General features: G+C 44.7%; 1 protein-coding gene across 2 annotated transcripts in view; it reads right to left on the bottom strand.

Annotated features, from left to right (window-relative positions):
* Positions 1–17,283, bottom strand: part of PATJ (PATJ crumbs cell polarity complex component) — a 324,218-nt gene that overhangs the window by 184,097 nt on the left and 122,838 nt on the right. For both annotated transcript variants that reach the window (XM_084769227.1, XM_084769228.1), the window contains exons 25-27: positions 16,331–16,441; positions 11,329–11,406; positions 6,636–6,735 (exon numbers count right to left, since the gene is read on the bottom strand). In XM_084769227.1, the coding sequence (XP_084625353.1) occupies positions 6,636–6,735; positions 11,329–11,406; positions 16,331–16,441 (289 nt within the window). The remainder of the gene's footprint in view (positions 1–6,635; positions 6,736–11,328; positions 11,407–16,330; positions 16,442–17,283) is intronic.

Raw genomic sequence — 17,283 nt, 5'->3', positions numbered from 1 at the left:
AAGGAGGCTACTGGCTGCTCAAAAGACCTTTGATCATCATGTGTTTGCTCCTCCTTAGAAACAGAGGCAAGCACTGGGTGCAGAGGCCCCAGACAAAGCGAACAAGGACAGATGAGACAGGAAGACTCAAACACTCGCCCCCAGAGTTTTGAGTCCTAATTGGTTACCAAATCACTAAAGGTCAGCCCTGAAGCTGTATTCACACAAGCAACACTAAACAGACTCAGAAGGCTATATCTGTATCTGTGCATACACAGAGATGTAACAATAACAATATGAAAAGAGATCCTGAGTTTGAGAGGGTCTGAAGGGCAGCGAAAGGAGGAAGGAAGGTTATGATGTAATTACATCCTAGCCTTCAAAAGTGAAAAGAGAATGCACTGATACTGGTTAGACCCCAGGTCGGCAGCACCCTAATGGGTCCTATAGGGACCAGACACCCTCCAGCACCCATTTGTCCCAGTTCTGCAATTCAGTGCACCCATCCACCTCCTGGAACTTAAGAGAGTTTAGTAAGGAAGACAGATATGAATCTGACAGTCCCTTTGAAGGCTATACTATGGTAAATGCTATAAAGCAATACGTAAGGGTCACGCACTGGGCTAAGGAGTCAGGTATAGCTTCCAAAGGTGACAAGAGGTGAAATCAGCAGGTTTAACAGCCTTCAAACATCTTCAGAATATCACACAAAGATGCATCTGGAGCTTTAAGGAGAACTAGGACACGCACTATGCCCTCAGTAAACCCTGGCTGTTACCATGTTACTGTAACTGTGTGTACTGCCTGGTTCCCGTCAACTTGACACAAGCTAGGGTCATCAGAGGGGAGGGAGCCTCAATTGAGAAAAGGCCTCCATAAGATCTGGCTGGAAGAGGCCCCAGCCCATTGCGGGTGATACTGCCCTTGGGAAGTAGCCATCAGGCTGAGCAAGCCATGAGGGCCAGCCAGTCAGCAGCACACCTCCATGGCCTCTGCCTCAGCGTCTGCCTCCTGGTATACACCCTGCATGAGCTCCTGACCTCGCTGCTTTTGATGATGAACTGTTATATAGAACTGTGAGCAAAACAAACCCTTTTCGCCCCAAGTTCCCGTGGTCGTGCGTTCCATCACAGCAACAGGGACCCTCGCTGCGACCCCGTGGGATGAAGGATGTAGCTGGAAATGCAGCCGCATTGCTTGTCATGAAGGGGAAACAATAAACAACGCAAGTTTCAGGTCGGGAAGGGGAGGTGGGAGATAGTCAGGGCTTAAACTGAAACTGAGAACAGAAACGAAGAGGTCAGCCTCGGGCAGGATCGAACATTTCATTTTGTTGAAAGGACTTAAAGGGCTGGTGGGAAAAATTCAGGACATCTTTCTCACAGCCGAATGCAAATCTGAGTGGAGACAGAGAAGCGAAGGCTGGACACAGGCCCATCAGTCACTGTAGAATAAGTGAGGTCCCCAAGCCCTTGCTGATTCTAAAACCCTGGCAAAACATGGTTTTCAACTTTGGTGTGCAAGGCTATTCCACATGGTTCTAGCGTCCTGTCTGCTGCTGTGACAAACATCATTGCAAAAAGCAACTTAGAGGAAACAAATTACTGAGCTTTTACTTCCAGGTCACAGTCCTTCACTGAGGGAACTCGGAGCAGGAGCCATGCAGGAACTTGAAACAGAAACAGTGGGCAAATGCAGCTTGCTGACTCACTTGCAAGACTCACCTTTAGCTAACTTTATTACACGGCCCTTGTACATTAATGAATAATTAAGACGATGCGCCCCACCCCCCACCAGACATGCTCACAGGCCAGTCTCACCTGGGCAGTCCCTCAACTGAGACTCCCTTCTCACTGGCTCTAGATTGTTTCAAGTTGATAGCTAAAGTTAACCCAACAGTTTCACATGATCAGTGCATGACACAGGAGGGTAGCAGTCCTGTGGGTAGCTAAGTGCCAATGAGGTATTGTGGGGCCAGGAAAGCTGTGCAACCTGGGAGCCAGTCTGAAGTAAGAGTGAGGTCGAGATGTGCCCAAACCCCAAAACCTCGTTCTAAGACCCACAGGAGTAAGACTGCTTCCTCCCTGCTCTAGGCCTGTGTGTCTGCGCACACAGCTTTCTGGCCCTCATCTCTGCCACTCTTGAGGTGAACCTGGTGGCCAGGTTTCAGGCTAAACTTCCTCACTCCTTATAAGGGCATGTCCAGCAAGCACCTGGAATTCCTTTTCATGCACATGAAGCATTCCCAGCACCTCCGGGCCCCAGCAGATGAAGTATACTCACCCCTAAAACCTCTACCCACCCCCCAAGGTTTATATAGCCCTTGCTACCCACCTCCAAGGCTGTTTCTCCCTCTCTCATTCAGCCTGGCTAACTCACCCACGCAGTGCAGCCCGGTGCAGCACGGCGCCTGGATACCCCAGGGATAAAAGCAGCACAGTGTATGACTGAGTTGCTCCTTACTTCTTGTTTCATAAATTTTAATTAAAATCCAAGCAACTTTGATTAATTTACAATTACAAGATATTTTACTACTGGTCTCCAGAATGCCATAAAATATGTTCAACAAGGCAAGACAAGGCATCTAAAATCCAAGGCCTCACATACCCGCAGTGGGTACTGACTGTGGTATTTAATTCCCCCAAGAGTGTGAGCAGTACTTACTTAGGCTGTGTTAGTAAGCACCCTTTCTCTTTGTCCTTATCAATCACTTGGTGCTACACTCGGCGGCTGCCTGTGTCTTTAGCACCCTCACATCTTCAGTAGCCTGTCACAGCTAACCTCTGAGCTGAATGACAGAAGCCACCGAGAAACAGTGTGTTAGAATCTCATGGAAGTGTCTTCTGGAAACTGCCTTGCTGGGTCACCACCAGGCAGAGCTATCCCCAGATCAATTTTTTTTCCCTTTGTTTTTGTTTTTTGAGACAGGATTTCTCTACGCAGCCCTGGTTGTCCTGGAACTCACTTGTAGCCCAGGCTGGCCTCGAACTCGGAGATCTGCCTGCCTCTGCCTGCCCAGTGCTGGGATTAAAGGCATGTGCCACCACACTCGGCTCACCTCCAGATCAAATTTTAAAGATAAATTTTCAGTTAGGTGTATGTGTGGATACACGCTTGCGTGCGAGTGCTCATGGAGACCAGAGGCATTGAATGCCCCAGAAGCTGCAGCTGCATGTGGCTGTGAGGTGCCCAACACGGGTGCTGGAAAGCAAACTAGGCCCACTGCAGGGGCAGTGTGCACACTTAACCGCCTCTTTAGTCGTCACATTATGCTTCAGGAAATATCGCCAGCTCTCGGGACACTACCATCCCCGTCGGCAGTTTTCATTAGGTGGTTCTTAGGGCAGAAGAAGTAGAATCACCCGAGAATTGTTTAGAAATGTAATTTGTAGGTCCTCCTTCATCTAAAGACCCCGAGTCTGGGAGCAGAACTGTCAGTCAACGCTTGTCAATCTTCACAAGTGTTTCTGATGAACTCTAAATTTTGAAAGCTGTAAGTCTAGATTAGTACTTTCCATAACGTAGGTCATGAAATAAACTCATTTTCAACCAGTGCCTAAACACCAAAGACGGGACAGAAAAGGAACAAAATTCGTCACAGTGTAAAAGTAGCATTTGGGCAACGTGTGCCTCAAATACGTGTGCATATTTCTACACACGCATCTGCATGGTTGTTATGGTTTAGGCTTTACATGTCCCTCAAAGCCCATTTGTTAGCACTGGAGAGATGGCTCAGTGGTTAAAAGCGCTTGCTACTTTTGCAGAGGACTCATGTTCAAATCCCAGCAACCACAGGCTGCTTCATTAACATTCACAATGCCATTTCTAGAGGATTTGACCCCTTTTCTGAATTCTGTGGGCACTAGACATGCGTATGGTGCAGAAATACATACACTCATACACATAAAATTAGATAAATAAATCTAAGAAACAGAAGTCCCACTGTTAAAGGTATGGCAGGCGGTCAGGAGGCGCTCTACACCCCGGGTGGGATCTAAAGTCAGGTGTTGAGGGTGAGCATAAAGGGACATGGGGACCCAGGGTTTCCTCTCTCTTTCCCATACTCAAGCTCGCATTTCCTCACTGTCCTCCCCTCTCCCATCCTCTGGGATCGGAACAGCTCTTAAGTCAAAAGACTCTAACTGATGTGTTACACAGACACAGGCTCAGATCCACAGGGTGAAGTGATCTGATCGGAAACCTTTTCCACATAAAAGCTGATTTCCTTGGAGCTTTCTCACAGGGGTGGGCAGCTGACTAACACTGTTGCAGGGCGTGGTCGCAGTGTTTTTCATCATCAGAAGATGGCCTGAGCCAGATCTTTACGCTCTTAGCTCCTTAGTCACGAGGATGCTATGTCAGTCTCTGAACCATTCTACCAAACGTGGTGCCACAGAATACATTGATTTTTCTCATACTACTGTTTGCATTTTATTTTATATTTAATTTTTATTTCCACCATATTTTATTCAGTGCTAATCACTACTAAAATAGCTGATTGCTTACCACCCTTCTCCTTCATTAGAACAGTAGCTAAGGAAAGGAACATTCCCAGTCACTTTCCCAGACACCTCAATAGTACACACGCATCCATAACATCCAGTCAATAAACCTAACCTATACAAACTCCAGAACTAACAACTAACAAAGCCCTCTAGCGGGCTCTGCAGCCATGTGCATCTCATGGCTGTGCTCTTTCTTATACACCAGCACTGCCAACAGGTGAATTTGAGCCTTCTAGTTGTAGCCACAGGCCTTGGAAGAGTTATGGAATATATTTCACAAAATACAAACTGAGATAAACAGTAGCCCGATTGACTTTTAGCTGAGGCCAGATAAGCAAAATATTAAATTAGTAAGAGTTACAGAACAAAGAAATCCCATGAGATCTATTCTAAAGGAAGTGCCCGAGGCCAGAGGCTTTGGCTGCAGGTGTGCTGTCGGAGCCACGCAGCATTTCTGGGGGTTTACAGGGAAATCAATGATGAGCAGGAGTAAACACCGAGGATGAAAAACATCACAGACAAAAGAAATGAAGAGAAGAGCCTTAGACACAGAGAAACGGATTTTCTGGAGAAACCATGAAATAAAAATTTCTGTAGTTAAGAGAAATTACCAGTCTCTCCTGTCCTCATTCATACGTGCATGTGAGCGTGTGCACACATGACCTGGGGAGATGCTGCTGTTTCCCAAATCTTATGGCATGAAAATGCTGTGAGCGTTAAGTCCACACTATTTTGTGCCTTTGTCTGCACTGTAAGACATTTTAAACAGCAGCGAGGCTCTGCACAGTGCTAGGGTGGAAAGCCCATTCCTACCACTTATTGGCTGTGTGACTTTGGGCGCATTCTTTGACTTCTCTGAGCCCCAGTTTCTCTGCCCATATGAAGCAGAGTCCTGTAGGACATCCAGTCTCTTAGAGACAAGTGAATTGAGCCACAAGTAGACTAGAACTGGCTCTGTAATCAACTGCCCTAACAGCTGTGTGAGAGCAAGACTGAGCTCATCCCCATCAGCACTGGGAGGGGAGGCTGATCCGGCACCACAGAACTGAGTCCGTTTGCTGGTGACTCCACCACAGAAAAGGAGCTGTTTATTCATTTTGCAGCTGATAACATTTATACACAGCAGATTGCACTCAATCAGGCTTTGTTAACTAGCGAACATGGAGCAAGCAAAGGGCCGCAGAGTATACATCAAGCGCTCATAAAGTCAACTTGACTATCAGTTATATTTTCATATTCATTTCTATTTATTCCTGTTTATAAAATAATAAGGTAAACTTAATAATCACAAACAGCAACAAGAACAGCAAAGCCTTTGGAGAGGTGGCGTGTTAAAACCTGTGACTTCACTCGGTCCTCACTATTAGTGGCCGCACTCTGAAGGGGAGAGGCCACACTTAGGGTCATATTCTAAAAAAGGGCTGAGCCCACTTCTAACTCTTAATTTTCATATCAAAATAGTTTTTCTATATTGTAGTAAGAAAAAATTTCTTAAAGGAAGATGTATTTACATATACATTTCAAAGGACACAAAATTCATTCTTGAAAATGCTCATCAATAGCTCTTTTGTAGGTTTACAATTGCGCAGCACTGTCACTATTTACTTTTCAAACCGTTTCCATATACCACTAAGGAAATTAAACAAACAGCAACCACGCTTAATTGTACAGGCTGTACATGCACAAAGAAACGTGACTTCTTCACAGACAGCCTCTAGTACACCTCTGTTCAAATGCATAGTTGATTGAACCATTGCAAAATAAAATTGTAGAACAAATACCCAAGACAGCCACACGACACGCCGCGCGCCTGTGCTAACGCACCAGCAGTACCCAGAACTGACCCTGACGCCCAGTCACACCGCTAGGGTTACAGCCCCGACTCTTAGGGCTTAGCAGTTTTGTTTCACAACCAATAAGTAAAATTAAAGCGCTATACAACATAACTTTCTTAAGCATCCTTTGTTAATTTCAAATAGAAAAGCTTAGGAAATAAAAGCCACAGGAGTTTCGAAGATTAAAAACTTTATTTTTAGCACACGTTCACACACATTTTTGAAGGCCTACAGCCCCATATAGTGATTCACAATAGTCACGGCAGCGTAATTTAATAAATTCCGCATCTACCCTAAATAATGCAAAGGAACTCACTGTCGGTCAGGGCACACTCTTCCTCGCTTTCCTCACTGTCAGCAGGTGGAGCTCTGTAAGGAGGAGGGAGCTTCATCGGAGGTGGAGCTGTTCCGTATCTCTGAAGGTGCAAAGGCCAAGAAAAGAGTTACTTGTGTTTATTTATACAATCCTCTTCAGCGGAAAAAAAATAAAAAAGGCAATCTGAAAATTAGTCAGTTGCAGGTAATTTTAACCATAGCACAACGACCGTAAAAAAAAAAGTAATTTATTTCCTCCAGTTCCTGTTATTTTATTATTGTAATTTTATATATAAATATAGCAATGACTCAAATACAATTCAAAGAGCACAGCCCTTCTTAGAAGAACACACCTCTTCCCCCATGAGAAAGGAAGCCCTGTACACCCCTCTGTACCATCACACTCAACCCTCTGCAGTAGAAACAAAATAATTCATGCATTTTAAAGTTAAGCATAAAGGTGACACAGCCCCACATACCAAAATTATAATTATTCAGTTTTTTTAAGTTACAGAATTACATATTATCCTTTAAAGGTAAATGAAATATCAGATTTTATAAATGGCAGTGTTCCTCCATGGTTTGTAGTTAATACACATTTAGTGTTATAAATAGGAAGTGGTTATAAAGAATAATTATTTCTGCATAAGAGCACTCTGAATTTGTATAGCAAATGACATAGTCACAACATGCGAGCCCCGTAGATAACTAAGGTAAACAAAATTTCATTGTTAAATTACCTTCAGAGAATGAAGACACAGTCTTGAGCGTGAGAAAAAATGAAACATGCCAAACTTTACAGAGCTGCCAGCTGCTGCAGGTAGGCGCTAAGATGCTCAAGCCCCTCACAAACTCCCAGATGGCTACATAGGATCTGCCTTCCTACAGGACTTCAGGGAAGTGCATTCAATTATGCTTCATCCAACAAAAGCACTAATGCAAGGTATAATACCTCTGCTGAGTGGACACTGGCCATTAGAGATGAGCCACGCGGGGAAGTCCTCCAGGAAGAAGACACTCTCTGGGGTCCATAAAGGACCACGTACTTGCACTTCTTGAATACACTAATGAAATCAGTGATTACATATGTGTGGGCAAGAGAAATATTAGGACGCAAGAGTGTTGAATAGAAGTTAAACGTGAAACATTAATTAAGAAACAGGCAAGAATATGACGGCTGTATTCTTTAAGTTGAAAAAAGGTGAGTAAAATGAAAAAACAACAACAAAACCAAATGACCATCCCTTGCCACCCCCCCCCCCAAAAAAAAACCCTTCTTCTCTCAGAACCAGGTTCTTCAGTGTCAAAGATGATCCTTCAAACAAGGGCACGGGCTGAAAGTCTTACTGAGAGCTAAGAATTCCAGCTAATTCAATTATATTCTGTCAACACTCTTGAGAGAACACAGGGTAAGCATGTCCCAGTCCAGGGGGGCCTGGGACCCACCATCTTTCTGCATAGCTTGCAGGATTAAGGTGTGTGCCATGCACACCCCCAGAACCTTCCTGCTCACACTAAAAACGGGTGTGCACATGGCCAAACCCTCCAGGGATGGATAAGGCTCCAGTGCTGGAGTATGTCACAGATGACATCATCAAGCGTGACAGGGAACAAGTCACACTGAGTGGCAGCCTCAGCTTTAGTCCCAAGTACATGATGGCCTCCCTCCACATTTGCTGGGTGTCTGCTGTTGCCTGAAAGACAACAGTGAGGCAAGCAATTCTTTTTGTTTGCTTTTTGGAGATGTAGTCTAATGTGATGTATAGCCCAGGCTGGCCTCTAATTCTATTTGTGGCCAGAATGACCGTGAACTCCATCCCCCACATTCTGGAATTCCAGACGTGTCCTACACTAATGACTGTGTGGGATTCTCCCTCGACAGCAGCGTGCAGTGATTGTGTGTGGGAGAGAGGTGAATACAGCTTTCTTGTCTTGTAAGACGTGAACTAATTTTATATCTAAATTTGAGCCTTAACTCCTTGATTCTCTTCTAATCCCTGAGCCAGGTTTGCCATCTCTTGCTGTTCTTAATAGTGAGTTAAGTAAACACTCAGCATCTGCTCACTTTGCACAGTTTTATGACTACTGTTTTTTATTACTTTTTCTTAAATTATACACTGGCAAGTTTGGAAGTGCCAGTGAGATGCTCAAGGAGACCCACCTTCACTAATTAAACAGACGCCTCAGATATGTACCAATCTGTGAGCTGTTTAAACTCATTTACATGACGCAGTTCTGAGGGAGACAGAACTCTGCCACGTTTTCCTACCTTTCTGTTGCTTATTTCCACGTGTGTTTGTGGCCTGAGTCTGGTGCTCACTTGGGCTGTAACTTAGCAGCAATAAAAATGAATGTTTGGTTTTATGCCCGCCACTGGGTGGCGCTCAGCAGGACGGCGAGCCCCTCCGCACTCCATGGGGATCCACTGTGCACTGAGGAGGTTGAGGAGTTAAGAGAGCTTATGCTCCTCCTGCTTCTGCTTCCTTCAGCAAATCCTACGGCCATGTGCCATGTAAAATGATCCATGTTGGGCATATTGAGTTCTTTAAATGAGTTTTTTTAGGTTCTAGAGCTGTGGAGCACATAGATACTAGATTTATAAATTGTTCTTGGTTATGCTACATTTCTAGAAAGTTCTTAGCATCAAGGTGGGATGATGGTTCCATAAAATGTTTCTTGCGCTTTGTACAGATTTGTTAAAATGTGAATATTTTCTAACTGCCTTGTGTAGTAGAAACCAATATTTTTCAGGATGCTGTATTTCATTCTTGTAAGGATTTTTTTTCTTTATTGTCACAGTCATAATGCTGAGATTTACATGTAAGTTGTCCATGGTGCAGAAAACAGGCTACCCTACCAGACGCTCCCTAACATGTACAGTTAACTGTGGCGCTTACCTAATGTTGCAAGCCATTTGGTTTTTTGTTGTTGTTTTGTTTTTCATTGTACATAGACACATTGTCTGTTTAAGATGCTGCTGGAATTATAGAGAATGTAGCCAAACGGTAATAAACAATGACAGTTAAAATGTAAAAAAAACAAAAAAGAGAGAGAGAGAGTGCGAGAGAGAGCGTATTAGCGTCCTGTTTGATTGCGTGCTAGAACATGCTTTGGTCCTAAAGAAACACTTCTCTGATTGTTTGCATGTCTGTCTGCAAGGGACGCAAGGTTACATGGCTAGGACACAGCTAAACGCTGCCTGCCTTTTGAGGACAGTTCTTACTGCTTATCCTGAATGTGACATACTTTCTTTTTTTAAATAAACTTTAACAGTCCTTAAAGCGAAAAAGTTTTCTCATGAACTTAGAAATTAGTGTTATTTAAACTTAATATTTACTTTCCAGAAAATATTGAAACTGAACATACTATTTTGAGTATGCTGGTTTTGTGATAATTTTTTTAAAAAATTCCTTCTTCAAAAAAACCACTATCTCAGAAACTTTAAAAGAATCTAATCATTTTCATGTGTTTGTTAAGGGGGAGACTGAGGCAGGTGGTATGTGCACATGAGTTCAGGAGTCCGTGGAGGCCGGAAGGCTCAGATCTTCAGAAGCTCGAGTTACAGGCAGCTGGGATCTGAACTCATGTCTCCTGCAGTGGCTCTGCATCCTCCATAGCCCTGAGATCCAGGGTGGGCTGTTCTGCAGAGGCTTGTCATCTCCGCACTTGGGAGATGGAGGCAGGAGCCTCAGGACACCCTGCACTAGATAAGTGAGTGTAAAGACAGTCTGGACTACACAGACCCTCTCGGAAAAACAAGAGCAAGCAAACAAAGAAAAACAAAAATTAAATACAAATCAAGACTCACATAGTCAACGTGACTTGATAATTCTCTCAACAAATGCCAAAACAATAATATTATACAAAGAGCAGTCTAACTATAACCAAAAAAAGTCAGAAAGTAATAAAGTCTTGACCACAAAATGTAGTATTTCTAGGAGCAAATTCAAGGTTTCTACTTTCTGAATTGTGAACATTAATGAACAGAAATAATTTCTAAATTTACATAGACTCTAAATTTATATAGAAATAAATGAACATAACCACGCAAAACTTTAGAGAAAAAATACAAAAAAACAAAAACCCCACTCTACCAGAACACAGGACTGATTGCCAGGCATCAGTAACTGAGGAGCAGAGCATGCTGGGATAGACAACAAGCTGATAAGAACAAGGGCAGCAGCCAGTCTCCCTCCACAACTCCAGCCAGGACAGGCTTGTACTGTAAACTCTATTTTACTCAGTAAGTTCTATTTTACAATATGCCAATTTCTTTGATGGAGTAAAAACTGAAGAAGCATCCTATCTGATACCATACCCTAAGATAATTTTTAGGTCAATAAATTCTATCAGAATAGATGCAGGAAAACAAAATGGGTGATTAATTCTGACTGATGAAAATAATTTTTCCCAAGTAGAGGAAAATTTTGATGTGGATCTTCCTGGAGAAAAGCAACATGTAAATGATAAACTTCCAGTTGTGACCAGCATGCTCTGGGAATGGCCACCCAGCTGGAACAAACAGGAAATAGTGACAGATGTCCTTCGTTGACGTGCTTCACAGGCCACCAAGCCTATGCTGCACATGGTTCCTGCTTCATGTTGTCAAGAACCAGGCTCACGCACAGCAGAAAGCCAGAGCTCACCTCAGCAGGCTCACCTCCCACTGCTCCCCCAGAGCCGGCTCGGCTTACCTTCACTTGCCTTTCTTGAGTGCCTTGGTCTTGGTTCTTGGCAGGGGCTTTGCCTTTGTTCTGCACACTTGGGATGACCTATCAGCACCAGAGAGACGGGGAGGAGGAAGGAAAGTGGAGTAAGTTCACATGTCTTTTTCTGAACTTGCTGTGATGGTGCACAGCCACAATCCTAGCCCTTGGGAAACTGAGGCAGGAGGATCCCAAAGCCTGGACTGAAAAGTGAGCTCAAGGCCAGAAAACAAGGTGAAAGCATGTCAAAGACGGATGCATGAGGGCCTACGTTAGTTTGATGCCAGTCTGGCCTACACAGCAAGGTCCAGGCCAACCAGGGCTATATACTGAGTCCATGTCTGGGGAGAGAGGGAGGGAGGAAGGGAGAGAAAAACATCCCACTCCCCACTCTCCCGTCTCTCCTCCTTGATTTTCTCTTAGTGTGGTGTTGGTGACTTTTCTCACTCTGCAGCTCAGGTAGGTCCAGCACCTGCTATGTAGTCTAGGCTAGCCTCAAACTCACCATCTTCCAGTTCAGGGCCACAGGTGAGTGCCATGGAGGTGGGTGCCATGTAACTCATTCCTTTCTGTTTGTTAGTCTGTTCCAGAGCTCATGCTGGGCATGGCAGTGAGCAAGCTGTAGCCCTTGGTTTTGTGGTTGTAGACAGTAAAGACTTAACAAGCCTGGTGACTTCATCTCAAGGTAAATGTATGAGAAATTCAATGCAGGCAGTCAGTAAAAGTAGATAAAGTGAAGAAAGTATGTGCTTAAAACCATGTATGTCACAGGAACAAAGACATTTAAGATTTGTATGTAAGGTGAAGACAGAAAAGACTACAAAGTTAGACCACCGTCATTGAAATATTTTCTTGTGCAAAGGAGGTTTCAGTGGTGACCTCAGTTAGATGCTAGGAGACAGGAGCCCTCATTTATTTGACTTCTGAATTCCTAGCTGAAATGTTATTTAGCATACTTCATAGGCGATAATTAGCTCACTATTACATGGCAGATGGATAAATGGCAAATTTATTTCTTCTATCCAGTGGGAAATGGAGTTGAATGATTTTCTTTTGTCATTTCTGTGGTTAGTAGACTAGTTTGATGCACAGATGCATTCAGTAAGTATTTATTTATAAGTAAAAGAAGTTCAAGTTTATGATTTTAACTTTTTATTACTTTCTTGCTTTTCCATCCCTCCCTCCCTCCCCCTCTCTCTCCTTCCTTCCTTGTCTGAGCGTTTCACCTGCATGTATGCCTACTCACTACACGCATGCCTAGTCTCCGTGGAGGTCAGAAGAGGGCATCAGATGCCCTGGAATCACAGTTATAGGCAGCTGTGATCCACAGGGTGGGTACTGGGGTCCTTTACAAGATCAGCCAGTGCTCTTAACCAGTGGGCCATCTCTCCAGCTCCTTGAAGTTCATGTTTATAAAACACTACATTAATTCTTACTGATCCTGACAGCACAGATTTCTTATTTTGATTGGCTTATGGCTTTGGAGACTGGAACTCACATGTTACTCCACAACTACTTAGAACTTGGGGTAGTCCGGGCTGGCCTGCACTATGTTCGTGTGCTACCATGTTCAATGAAAGGTACAGCCAGGAGCTGGCGTGTCCTCCTGGCTCTCTCTCTGAAGCAGCTGCCTCTGGCATGTGGCTGCTACTTCTCAAATAATGTCCCTTTGTAATGTTATTTATGCAGCATCTTAGAGAAATATGGTCTTTTGAGCCATGATTTTTTCAGTCCTACACCGTGAATCCAGAGGCTCGCCATGTTAGGCTCTCTACTGCTGTGCTGTACTGCTGACCACTCGTGATTGGGCTCAGACTCCTCAAACGGCTAACACAAACAATTATGGCATAAAGCCTGATGGCTGACATAAAGGTAGGAAAAAAATTTTTTTCAGAAAATTAAAAGAAGTGCCTGTCTAGTGAACATTAAAAACAAGACAAAAACCATCCACTTTGATCTAAATGCAATTTAAGATAAAATTTTATTCACTTTTACTATATTAAGTAAACGAATTCAGAAGTCGTAAGGGCTCAGAAATGCTTTGCTTCAATAAAAACGACTGCACTAAGTTCTTCAAAAGGTTTATTTTTATTTGTGTGTGTGTGTGTGTGTGTGTGCGCGTGCGCGCGTGTGCGTGTTTGTGCCCTCAAAGGCTAAAAGATGGCGTCACATCCCCTAGAGCTGGTATCACAAGCTGTTGTGAGCTGCCAACCATGGGTATTAGGAAGCCAACTTGGGTCCCGGGAAGAGCAGCACATACTCTGCCCTAAGTCATCTCTCAGCTCTAGCAATAACTCACCTGTCAGTCAGATTCCCTGTGAGCACTGGCTCTGTACTTTCGCCTTACTCAACATACACTTAACAACCTGCTTACAAGATGACAGCCTACGGGCAAGTGATTCTTCTCAGAACCCAAAACCAAAACAACCTGGGGTCGGCTTCCTGCCATGACAAAACCAGGCAGAGAGATAAAAGGCAGGCAGGTGCTGAGAGCTGTGCAGCGTCCACTGCCTCACATGATGTCCACATTCTGAGTAGCAAATGCATCCATCTGTATATACTAGCCACCGGCGATGCTCAGAAGATACAATGCTCACCAAAAGCATTACCTCGTACAGGAAAATAGAAGGCCATGTGTTCCATGTAACAGTGAAAAGTACATTCATGTGATGAATACGAAAAATGTACACGTAGGAAAAGAAGGGCACCAGCGTAAAGCCGTGTGACAAGGAAGCACAGCCAGAATGCTGGACAGAAAGAAACAGCGCATCACACTGCTCCTGGGGGAGTTAGACTGGTGTAGTACAGAGCTGTGTTTACTAAGTGCTTAGAGAACAGTGACGTTCAAATTTAATTCTTAATGGCATTTAAGGGATGGCTGAGGAGATTTTAGTTTCAAAAGGGTTGTTTTGTTGTTAGGAATAGGGGTGGGGTATAAAAATACACACAAAGCTACCACCAAAAGCAGTTACGCTATTATACGGAAAATATTTCCTCGCATAGAAGTTCCTGAAGGGAAGTGCAGAGTGAACACAGGTTCCGCTCACAAATGAACGCCTGCTAAGTAAGGTAAGTGCTGGAAACACCGGAGACAAGGAAGTTCAGGAAGGGGTGTGTCTGTGCTGGTCCTAGTGTGGCCCATGAGAACTGTCCTGTGGTTGACAACGACAACGATGATTTTTCCAGCATGAAAACACTTCTACATATTAGTCCTTTGAGGGGCACAGCATTAGGAAATGATTTCTTTTTAGGGTTTTGAAGAAAGCTCAAAATTTAACGTGAACTGTGAAAAGACAGCTGGGCAAGATGGCCTACACTTGTAATCCTAGCTCCGTGGGAAGCAGTGGGCTCAGGAACTGGAACCCAGCACGGACAACTGAGTAAGCCTTTGTTTCACATAAAAATTAGGGGCTAAAGATGGAAGAGGGTGGTTAGGTTGCTTGCCTAGCATGTGAGAGACTCTAGGTTTGATCCCTAGATTGGATTGGATTGGAATTGATTGGAATTAATTTAATAAAATTAATTTTGGAAGGGGGGAGTGTAGCTCAGGAGTACAGTGCCTGTCATGCACGAAGCCCATCCTTTGATGGCTGGTACTGCAAACTGTAGGAAGTGATGAAACCTCAAGGGCACTGTCTGCATCTGGCACCTTCCATCCTGAGGACTTGTGGTAAGAATTAATCCGAACCCCTTTAGCGAAGGTACGAAACTTGACTTGTCATTGGCTGGGGAGTACTCTGGGCTGAGCCAGGCTAAAAACGGAACAAGTCAGCCTGGTGACTAACACCACTGGTTAGCACATACTCAGGGATGGAGGCCAGAGGCCACAGTTTGGCATCCTGCTCTCCTCCCTGGACCAAGTGACATGGGCGTGGGAAGATGCTGAGGCGATGCTCCTGTTTTTACAGCTGGGTTTATGTCATCCATGAAAAGCCTTTTATCTCAGCTCTAGCCACAGCTCTAGAGGCTCAACATTTTTAGTTGAACCTATAACCATTCAGATGTTCTAAATAATTTTCAGCAGGGCACTTAAGGTGGGCTGCATAATGCAAATCCTGGGTGACTCATTTCCACTCACAATGGTTCCTTTGGATGTGTCATTTGGCAAAGAACAGTCTGGCCAAATTTCCTGTGGAATGCAGTTCTAGAAATAAAAGCATAGCCACAACTACATTCCCCATATTACCAGATGTGGTAGTTTAAAAACTGGACTCCAACGAGCTTAACTGAACCTCAAAACATGAGAAGAGAGGATGTGTGCAGCTCACCCTCTCAGTCAGTCTCACTGGGGAGAGCAACACACTGAGAACGGAAGGCACAGTGCTGGAGCACGGCTGCACAGTGGAGCTGCCCGCTGTGGCCAAGGCTGGGGCCCCTGTGCAGAAAGTGCTCTTCTGTGTGTAAAGCATCCCATCAGAGCCGGGGTGCTGGGGCAGCCAGCGATCCACTCAAGTCTTATCTTCTGTATTCCCTGAAGGTCTACATTACAGTATCGAGTCACAAGGGAATACTGTTAACGATGTGCTCCTACTATTCGGAAGTACAGACCGCTCCCATTTCTGGAACTCATGACTATGGAGATTTATACAGCCTATATCACACCAGCACAGCCTGACAAGGTATCTGTGTTTACAAGAGTCAAGCATGCGCAGCATCAGATGGCTTTTATACCTGACTCTATTTATCATCACAAAAATGAAGTGCTGTGTCACTGTGTTAGCAGAACTGGAAAGCAGGCAAGAAGGGACCGAAAACAGGACCCTGTGACCCTCAGGCTTCTTTAAACCAACGTACAGGGTCCTGACTCAACTTAGGCCAGCATATCAAAATTTGGTGTAAAAACAGAAATCGACAGACAAAGCTAAATCTGTGTGGGGCTAATACATTTCCTACTAGTAAACCAAGCAGCGGCGACGCTGTGGGGATACTGGGAGACAGAGGTGAGCAGGATGAACAGAACAACCCTGTTGAGTTAGGAAGTAGACCTCACCCTTGGGGTGGATGACAGGCTCTGCACCACGAACACCACAGGGTTTCCGGCGCTCTTGATGGCCTCTACGGCTTCTGCATGGGAGGCATTCTGCAGGTCTATGCCAGACACCTGAAACACGAAGAAGGCGTTCTGGTTAGAAAGGCACCAGACTGTGGGTGGGCTAGCCCAAGGCTGTGTGCGTCATCCTGGGTGTGAGAAAAGCCAGCAACTAACGCAGCTAGGGAGTGGAAACCACTACATGAGAAGCTGGTGAGGTTCCATCCCAGCCGAGGTCTCTCCGCAGCAGCACACGGCTACACATAACAGAAGCACGCCGCGGGGCGGGGGTGGGGAATCTTGCCAGACCTCCACTGTCTCTTCATTAAACTGAGCTACTTAAACCATCATTACAACCCAGAATCTGACTACACCTCGGTCTGTGCTAACAAAAGAAGTGTCCAAACACACACAGGTTCTTTTATTGAGAGCACTTGCAACCTTCAGGGCCCCTTGTTACAGAACCTCAGAGCCTAACTTGCTAAGAGGTGCAGAGTTTCCTCAAAGCACACAACCAGGGCCCCAAGTCCAGTACAGAACAATGGCTTAGCGGCTAGGGTGGGTTTCAGTCAGCAGGGTCAGCACACTGCTGCAGGGGCATGAAGAACAGGACTGAAGGATGGATGGTGGTGCTGCCCTAGCGGAGTCCACGGTGGGAGATGGGCATGGTGAGGAAGGGAACTGACACGGGGAAGCAGCGGACCTCAGTTCTCCCAAGGTTAGAAGCAGGATGCAGGAACTCGCCTGCTCACACGCATGAGGACATACTTCTGAGAAAGAAAGAACTTCCTTAGAAGTTCTTATGAATCTGAATCTTTCATGTTACTGCTTAACGATACCTATTTACAACATGCAGACAGAACTCACACTGGTTCTGAATAAAAACAAATCAAATCCTGCTTTATAGCAGGAGT

The sequence above is a fragment of the Acomys minous genome (genome assembly GCF_964271855.1).
Source record: "Acomys minous genome assembly, chromosome: 1".
In the NCBI taxonomy this organism is placed as follows: Eukaryota; Metazoa; Chordata; class Mammalia; order Rodentia; family Muridae; genus Acomys; species Acomys minous.
This window is presented reverse-complemented; position numbering and strand designations above follow the sequence as displayed.